Source organism: Copadichromis virginalis, linkage group LG4, assembly GCF_057382275.1.
Source record: "Copadichromis virginalis isolate Kocher_CV1m ecotype Utaka linkage group LG4, C_Virginalis_male_GT1.1, whole genome shotgun sequence".
NCBI classification, from domain to species: domain Eukaryota; kingdom Metazoa; phylum Chordata; class Actinopteri; order Cichliformes; family Cichlidae; genus Copadichromis; species Copadichromis virginalis.
The window spans coordinates 24,032,712-24,041,429 of record NC_140621.1 but is presented as its reverse complement, the minus strand read 5'-3'; the positions used below and the strand labels follow the sequence as shown (position 1 = coordinate 24,041,429).

At 38.6% G+C, this 8,718-nt stretch overlaps 1 protein-coding gene across 1 annotated transcript; it reads left to right on the top strand.

The window, feature by feature from the left end:
• Positions 1 to 2,505: 2,505 nt before the first annotated feature.
• Positions 2,506 to 7,510, top strand: LOC146711502 (immunoglobulin lambda-1 light chain-like). Its single transcript, XM_085455447.1, has 4 exons — positions 2,506 to 2,652; positions 2,749 to 3,071; positions 6,268 to 6,301; positions 7,003 to 7,510. Exons 1-4 carry the CDS (start codon positions 2,613 to 2,615, stop codon positions 7,323 to 7,325), a joined length of 720 nt encoding a protein of 239 aa, XP_085311573.1. The 5' UTR covers positions 2,506 to 2,612; the 3' UTR covers positions 7,326 to 7,510.
• The last annotated feature ends 1,208 nt before the right edge of the window (positions 7,511 to 8,718 follow it).

Here is an 8,718-nt window from a genome sequence, read left to right as displayed (position 1 = left end):
ATACATCCAGCAGCAATAAATATAAGAAATGTGTGATGTTTGAGGATAAGGACATTTGTATTTATGTATTTATTTATTTTTGCCTGTCCTGTTTGGATCTTTAGCCATCAGAATTGTTGTCTGAAGGCCAAGAAAGATGCCAAGCGGATTCACTTTACCAATTGGATCATCATGGCCTTGCCATATTGGTCCATTTGATTGACTTTTATTATAATTATGTATTTATTTTATTTTATTTTCGGTTGTTACAGACGGGACAGACATGACTGGGGGATAGGACAGGGAGAAAGAATGAAAGAAAGAGAGGGAGACAAAGAAAGATAGAAGGGAGAAGAGATGGTGAGAAAGGGGGGAAGGAAAAAAAAGAAAAACAAACAAAACACCTGGATCACCTGTATGGAGATAAAAAAAAAAACAGAAAAGAAAACAACCAAAAAACAGAGCAACATAATAAATACAACACCATCACAATAAACTAGCTAACAGTAGATAACAGTACATACTAAGTATTACATGTTATTGTGCAGCACGCAAGATCAACAGCGCACAATGTGCTTTGAGGTAGCAGCCAAGAAAGATGTAGTTTGTGTCTATGAACACCCGTGTGTACACCTGTGTGCACACCTGTGTGGATCAGCACGCTTGTATTCAAAAGGTTTCTCCATGTAACGATCTGCTAAGGAGTGTGGGGAGCCATAGACCTGTCCCCCAGGGCATGAAGCACGTATGGAGGAGATCCAGGCCCCAGACGTCCAGAGGCCCCAGAGTACGAGGACCCAAGGAGGACCACCAAAGCCAACTGTGCCAGAGAGGACCGAGCCTCAGGCCTAGAGGCCAGAGGCCTGAGGGCACCCCACCCCCGGAAGGGGCCCAGCCGGACCACAGGCGCCAGGCCCCACCAATCGTCCACCAGGAGTGAGTCGGTACATACATGAGCGCCCAGCCCCAGACACCAAGAACCACCAACACACCAACGTTTGAGGACATCAGCCACTGGCAGGGAGTGTGGTGAGGGGAGATAGGCCTCCATACCTCGGAGAGCCTGAGATGTTCCTAGAGAGGTAGAGTCGAACAGGCGCACGCAGACACAAACGTGCATTCCCACCCCCATATACACAAATAAATACTCAGCACTCACCTGACGTGGAGACAGACACAAATAGACACTGTACACACATTCACACTCCCCAAACATACTCTATATCCCAGGTCCAGGTACCCCTGCCCCCAGAGGGGCAAACCGTACCTAGACCCAGGAGATGTAACCCTTCTCTGTGGGGTAGAGGCAAGCAGACCGCCTCCTTGTCTGCAGTAGCAGGGAGGCCCCACATCCCAGAACCCAATCTAACGGCCAGCACCTCCTCCCAGCCCCCCAGCCCCGACATTAACAGAATGGGGGTGAGTGAAGACCTCAAACATATTTGCATTTAAACGTAAACTGTTCTAATGAATTTGCTGAGACTTGTTCTACCTCATGTTGTCATAAATTTCAGTATCTCTTCGCTTCTCAATCAAGTGCTGTTCACATTTCAGCTAGAAAGAGATGGGTGTTAACATCTCAAATTGACAATATTTTTGTTCCCCAGATCAAAAAGCTTTTTGTACCGAGTTTTCATCATGACTGGCGTTCTCCAGACTTTGGCTCTGGATTCTCCTCAGTCAGTATGTAGAGAATCTTTCCATGAGGACAATTCACTTTACTTTGGAACAGGATTCTCCTCAGACCGATTCAACATTACATCATCAGACACTGATTAAGCAGGAAACTCAGCAGTGTACTCTCAAACACTGAGTGACATTATTAACACATTTAATCCCACCGGCAACAATTGTTGCGTTGGGATTAAATGGGAGGACTGTGACAAAACAAACAAACAAACAAAAAACTTGAATGAGTGACACTACAGCTTTTGTGAAATCTTAAGATTTAATATTTTCAGTCATTCAGTGTGACACAAAACGTTGAAATACAAAAATGATTACAGTTGTCTACACCTAAAATGTTTTAGCTAACATAACTCAGTCAGTCCTAGTATTATAGCTGAAAGCTATTCATCTATTTACCTATAAATATCTTTTTTCACCCAGCTAAACTCAAAGGGACCATGGGGAGAGCTGTCCTTTTTGTGGTGCTTGTAAAACTGTGATACATGTTTTCCTGCAATGTTCCAGCCTGAGGAGTGGATCATAACTTCTGTGTTCTAAGTTTCTATGTGATGAGCTTGGGGAGGTTTTTTCCATTGACACATTTATCCTGAGGCCAGTGTACATAAGACAGCACTTTATAGCACTAATACTGCATCTGAAGGACTGGAGAAGGAAGAAATTTATTACAATAAACATCAGGACCACAATTTTAAGGGAGAGGAGGGAGACATCACTATCACCAATAATTATAAAAACAAAATCAGAATTACCCTCCACTGAAGATAATTTACCTAAAAGTATCACAAACTATGCAGGAGGAGGAGCACAAACTAAAGCTCCTCCTCCTATCGGCCTCTTCGAGATTCCGTGTTATATTAAATGGTTTACACCTCATCTCCTCATCCTTAAGAAGCGTTGAAATTTCTTTCCAAGTTACAAGTCCATTCTGAGCGCACACTGACAACATGCTGGTGACTCTCTGTGCTCTCATCACTGTTCTAGCAAGTATGGAATCTTATTTATGCTTCAGATTAGTGGTTATTTGTTGGATTCATATGTCAGTGTGTTTGTCTTGACTTCATGTCTTCTTGTTGTTTGCAGGTGTGAGTGCTGTGACGGTGCTGACACAGAAACCTCCTGTTTTATCAGCGAGGAAAGGAGAGACAGCCACCATGGACTGTAACCTGGGGACTGTTACAGATGCTGCTCGTTGGTATAAACAGATTCCAGGAGGAGTTCCTCAGTATGTGCTCTATTTTTATTATAGCAATAGTGGTCCAACCTATGGTTCTGGGTTCTCCGCACCAAAATTCACATCCACTCATCAGTCAACATCAGATTATCGTTTGATCATCAAAAATGTGGAGGAGGGAGACTCTGCAGTCTATTACTGTCAGACATGGGACGGCTCTGTGAGAGAGTACGTATCACACTGATTTACACTGTGACAAAAACCACTTCACTGTTACTTCTGCTTTTTGATGCTCTTTTTTTCACATGCTGACAAAACACCCATTCAACAAACTCAGTGTAAACCCACCACCTTCAAATAGTGTGTTTATTGTTATTTTTTATTTATTTTAATGTTCATCAATGAAAACCCACCAACTCTAGAGAGTGTTTTTATAAACACAGAATTACTCTTTTTGATACATTTAAGCAATCATCACTGAAAGTATATAAAATATCAAAGAATATGACGACCACCAACAACACAAGTTGTCACATATATGTACACAATGATGTACATGTTTTTAAATAATAGCAATGTGATAAAATGCTGATAACTGTAACATTCTAGCTGCAGTAAATCACATTAATCAACCTAAATAGATACTGTTAAAGTTGCACAATGTTTCATATGAAGTGAAAATGCAGCAAAATTAAATTTGATCTGTTGCAAGCAATCAACAGATCAAATTTAATTGCTCACTACAATTCTTTTCACACCTCAGCTGAATAGTAAAGGATGTTTACACACTGACAACATGCTGGGGATTGTCTGCTCTCTCATCACTTCTCTAAAGTGTAAGATGTTCTTCTCATCTGTTTCATAGCCCATCTTTTTGGAGAAAGACATTTCACACATGTTCTTTATGTGTTTGCTGGCAGATGCTAATGCAGTGTTAGTGTTTATTCAGATACCTGCTGTCCACTCTAGATAAAGAAGGTGTTCTCAGCTGCAACACAGAGAAATGGTTGAATTATGTTAGATGGTCTAAACATTAGTTTCTTTTTTTTTTATTCATATAGCACATGTAATTACAACAGCAATGTTGACCAAAGTGCTGTATAAAAATACAAAACAATTAGTACCAAATAACCTATAATATTACTTTATTATTAATACCAAACAAATGTCAAATATCTCTCTTAATGTATTAAAAGCCAATAAATACAAAAATGTTTTAAGATGATATTTAAAAGGATTGACAGCAGGAGCCTGTCTGATGTGTAAGGGTAGATCAAGGGTAGGCAACTCCAGGCCTCGAGGGCCAGTGTCCTGCAGGTTTTAGATATCACCCTGGGTCAACACACCTGAATCAAATGATTAGTTCATTACCAGCCCTCTGGAGAACTTCAAGACATGCTGAGGAGGTCATTTAGCAATTTGAATCAGCCGTATTGGATCATGGACACATCTAAAACCAGGGGTGTAGATATAATCTACACGCCTAAACTGTGTAGATAATATCACAGTTTAAGCGTTACAACCCCAAATGCTTGATCACCTCTGTGAACCAGCCTCGACCTTGGTATGTTTAAAAGCAAAAGATCATTTGATCGACAAGATCTAGAGGGCACACAAGGCTGTAAGAGGTCAGACAAATACCCCGGAGCCTGTCAATTCAGGGCTTTGTAAGTCAACAATAAAATTTTAAAATCAAGTTTGAAGTGAACAGCGAGCCGGTGAAGATAGGCAAGCACCGGAGAAATGTGTTCAAGTCTATTGGTTAGTGTCAGAAGACGAGCTGCAGCATTTGTCAAAGTCATTATGGCAGCTTACTTGGCTTTCGAACCTCTATCCCCAGAGCTGTACTTTTTAACACAAATATATCTACTTTCTAATCCTAACTTTTTCAAAACAGAATTGTTGCATTTGGTTCATTTATAGCATTTATGCTCGAGAGTCAAAGTAGGCTGGAAGGAGTGCAGGTGTCTTCAGGTACTACAGAATCTAGCTAGCTCTACAGAAGAGGATGAAGAATTAAGAAAGTGACTGGCAGATGTTGATGCAGTGATAGCGTTGACCCAGACACCTGCTGTCCACACAGTTTCTTCAGGTCAACAAGCTGTTGTCAACTGCAACATTGAGAGAGATGATAGGAATTCTGTTAGCTGCTATAAACAAGTTCCTGGAGGGCTTCCTCTGTATGCTTTAAGATTTCACTATTCTGAGAGCTCACACAGCTTTGAAACAAGATGCAGACAGATTCAACTCTACATCCTAATGAATTATTGATTATCACTAAAATATCAAGCGGACAGAAACAGGAGCAGTGCATTACTGTCAGACATGGGATGACCCTGCTGATGATTCCATATCAGTTATTTACATTGTGGGAAAAAATTTCCTCAGCATTGTCTTTGCTTTCTTTGAATCTTTTACTTGAAGACAGTCCCATCAAGAAAACTCTAGGTAACATATAACCTTCAAATAACCCGTTATTAAACAACGGCTATCAAATTTTAAAAAAATTATTTTAAACCTTCATTATTAAAAATAGCTAGAGTAAATGTAATAGTATTTAGATTACTCAAATTTGATCACTGTTACACTTTGTTTAATACTTAATAAGAACGTTAATAAGATGCAGCTATTAAAATTAAGGCTACACTAAACTCTGATTAGAGCTTCTAGATTGAGAAAATTTAAAGAAGCTTAATTTGGATTAATCAGAAACACATTTGTAAAAATGGAAATGAAGAAATGTTAGGACAACTTTTGATTTCTTTGTAAGACATGGTTGTCAAACACTATGCGACCATTTACTCTCTTTTATCTGCTCTAACATGGTGGATCCTACATGTTAGAACATGTCTACTTCATTTTATAGCCTGTACAAGACAAAAAACATTAAATTTATTTAATCTGTTTTTATTTTCTGAGAGGTGGGGATTCAGCAAAAGTGTTGACCCAATTAACCAGTTCTCAGTTCTGAGATTTCATCATTCTTACAGGTCAACTGCATTTTCTGCAGGATTCTCCTCAGACAGATTAATATCTAAATCCTGACCAAACACTGATTTCAAGTCTATTATCAATCATGCAGAGACAGGAGACTCTGCAGTGAGTTCCTGTTAGACATGGGAAGACTCTCCCAAGAAAGCTGGTTCATAGAGAAGCAGACTGTGGCCAAAATCTTATTGAGAGACAGTACAGCTCTGATTAATGCTGGCCAATAATGAGGACTTTATTAAATCTTGCACAAAACAAGTGACATGAAGGAATAAACACGACTACACAGAGAGAGACACAGTTATAAAATACAAACAGATGAAGTGAATGAGATTGTGACAGTGAAAGTTAGTCTCTACAGGATGTTTCAGTTCCTCTCCCCTCATCAGTGACAGTCAGGAGGTTTTTGTACAGCCATGTATACAAACTGAATCACTGTGGTATTCGGACAAGGCACCAAGCTGATTGTGACAAGTAAGTACTTTTTAACTGATCATAAAACAACAGAGATTTTGCAAAAATCTGCTGATGACTACTTAATTCAATATGTTTCTTGTTCTGCATAATTTATTACGATTTTGTACAATCTGAAATAGTTTCAGGTTGTCTCATATACAGCAGACATGAATGACTTATGTTTAAAAAAATGTGAAATGGTGTCAAACCAGTTCTATGAAAATGATGTGAAATATGTTGTTTTTCTGTTCTTATTGCTTTTAATTTATGTTTAGGTTGGAATTTCAAAAACATACATAGGCCCGTTTTCTCTTTCTTGAATAGTAGTTAACACTGTTACTAAAGTTCAAAATTACTTTGAAATGATTAGAGCCTGGCCGTACACTTTTCTTTGATATGAAAGAAAATTACCCACATTAGCTGACATGTTATGCAGAAACCTGTAGAATTAAATCAAATATATCTTACATGGAAAGTCAAACAGTAATTAATCATATTTTATTTGGTAAAAATACAAAAAAAATTCAAACAATATGTTGGATCCATATATTTTTGTATTGTACATTAGTTTTGTTTTCTTCTAACTTCATAACAAATGTTATATTTATTCCATATTGAGTCTTCTTGATTTCTTCTTGTTTTATGACTTCATTTCCAATTTCCTTCTTTCCTTTCATTTCTCTTTTTTTGTTTTCTGAACATCCTTCATGTATTTTCAGGCTCCAGCCTCCCTCCTCCTGTCCTGACAGTCTTCCCTCCGTCCAGTGCTGAGCTCCAGTCCGACACAGCTTCTCTGGTCTGTCTGTCCAGTCAGTCTGTGCCTTTTGCAGATGTGAGCTGGTTGGCTGGTGGGAGTCCAGTGAGCAGTGGGATCTCTACCAGCACTGCTGTTCAGAGACCAGACCAGACTTACCAAATCAGCAGCTCTCTGACCATCCAGACATCAGACTGGAACATGGATAAGGTTTACACATGTAAAGTGTCTTTGGGCTCACAGACTTCAGAGAAAACCATCAAGAAGTCAGAATGTCCCACTGAATAGTCGAGGACCAGAATGTGCTTTTAAAATCTGCTTCTTTACTGCTTGTGCTGTTTGCTCATTACAGTCTTTACGTGTTAGAAATCAAAATAATGCAAAAGGTTTAAGTCATGTATTCATTTGCTGGTTTTTAACAAGTATTTTCAGGAATTCATGTTTTGCATTAAATTAATAAAAGCATTGATTTAAAAATGTGTTTTCTTGTGAATAAATGGGAAATTGTGCCACTGTTTTGCACCAACATAAATTTAAGGTGATTGAAATGAACTGTTACATTTTAGAGAGGGGCACAGAGAGGAAAACAACACTCATAAGCACAAAATTTTCAATTTTCTTGCTCCCATAGTTAAAACACAAGTATATTCTGACATACAGACTAAGTAATATTTGACCACTAGAGAGCATCATTTAATATTTCTTCATAAGAGTAAGAGAGAAGGTAAGTGTCACTGGTTTAAAATGTTGGTTGTAGATTTGCAAATGTATCTTCACTCTCGGTTAGTGAAGCATCACCTCTCTGTGCTTCTGTTTCTTCGTTTCCAGGATGCACCTGCAGGTCTTAGTAACTCAAGTAAATGGCAAATAGGCTCCCTGTAAAATAAAATGGACCTGCTGTTTTTAATGGAAGTGTTTCAGGTCATATCCTTTGATCATTCAGAGACAGCTGAGCAAGGTACGATGTTTGCCTAAACCTAACTTACTTACTGTTAAAGAACACTAAATGAAGTCCAGTTATGAAACTAAGCCTTTCTGCATCTTTCTGCTGTCATTTGTTGTTTTGCATTGAACATTAAAACCATTACATATAACCAGTCGGTAATATCTAACAAGAACAGAAGTTGAATGAAAAACACAAAACACTGTGCAGAAGACCCAGGACCATGACACATGAATGCAATCCATTCCTTCCACTTTTGTGAAAAGGCGTCTCCTTTGGACCTTTGCAAGAAACCCATCCTCTCATAAAGATATCCTTTATATACCCTTTAATTACTCCAAGATAGAGCATCATGGGATCTACAGGGATTTTGCAACCTGTTTCCTTTCTTAGAGTTAAACATGTATCGTCCCAAAATGTTTGAACTTTCATGTCCAAAGATTTTGTGAGTGGGTGTCATTCATGTGACCACATTGCCTCCTGCTGCTGTGACTCACATTGCTTTTAAGGTGTAACAAAGACACAAATTCAATTTTTTCTAACCAATTTCTCTCCAGTCTGTTGAGCTTGTGTGTCACCCACATAGAAGATAAATTCTCCTTTGTTATTTGTATGTCTAGTTCTTTTTTGTTTTAATGTAGGTATTATTCCCTTTGTGTTTCTGGAGGCCTTGGTATATTTTTCCAATTATTCTGTTTATATGTTTCAGTCTTTATATATACACTATGATGCTAATAA

What these genes read in the sequence shown, in the direction of transcription:
- LOC146711502 (XM_085455447.1), top strand. Translation starts at nt 2,613, where the DNA reads ATGCTGGTGACTCTCTGTGCTCTCATCACTGTTCTAGCAA. An exon ending in TCTCATCACTGTTCTAGCAA is followed by an intron (nt 2,653 to 2,748) that starts GTATGGAATCTT and finishes TGTTGTTTGCAG; the next exon opens with GTGTGAGTGCTGTGACGGTG. An exon ending in CACCAAGCTGATTGTGACAA is followed by an intron (nt 6,302 to 7,002) that starts GTAAGTACTTTT and finishes ATGTATTTTCAG; the next exon opens with GCTCCAGCCTCCCTCCTCCT.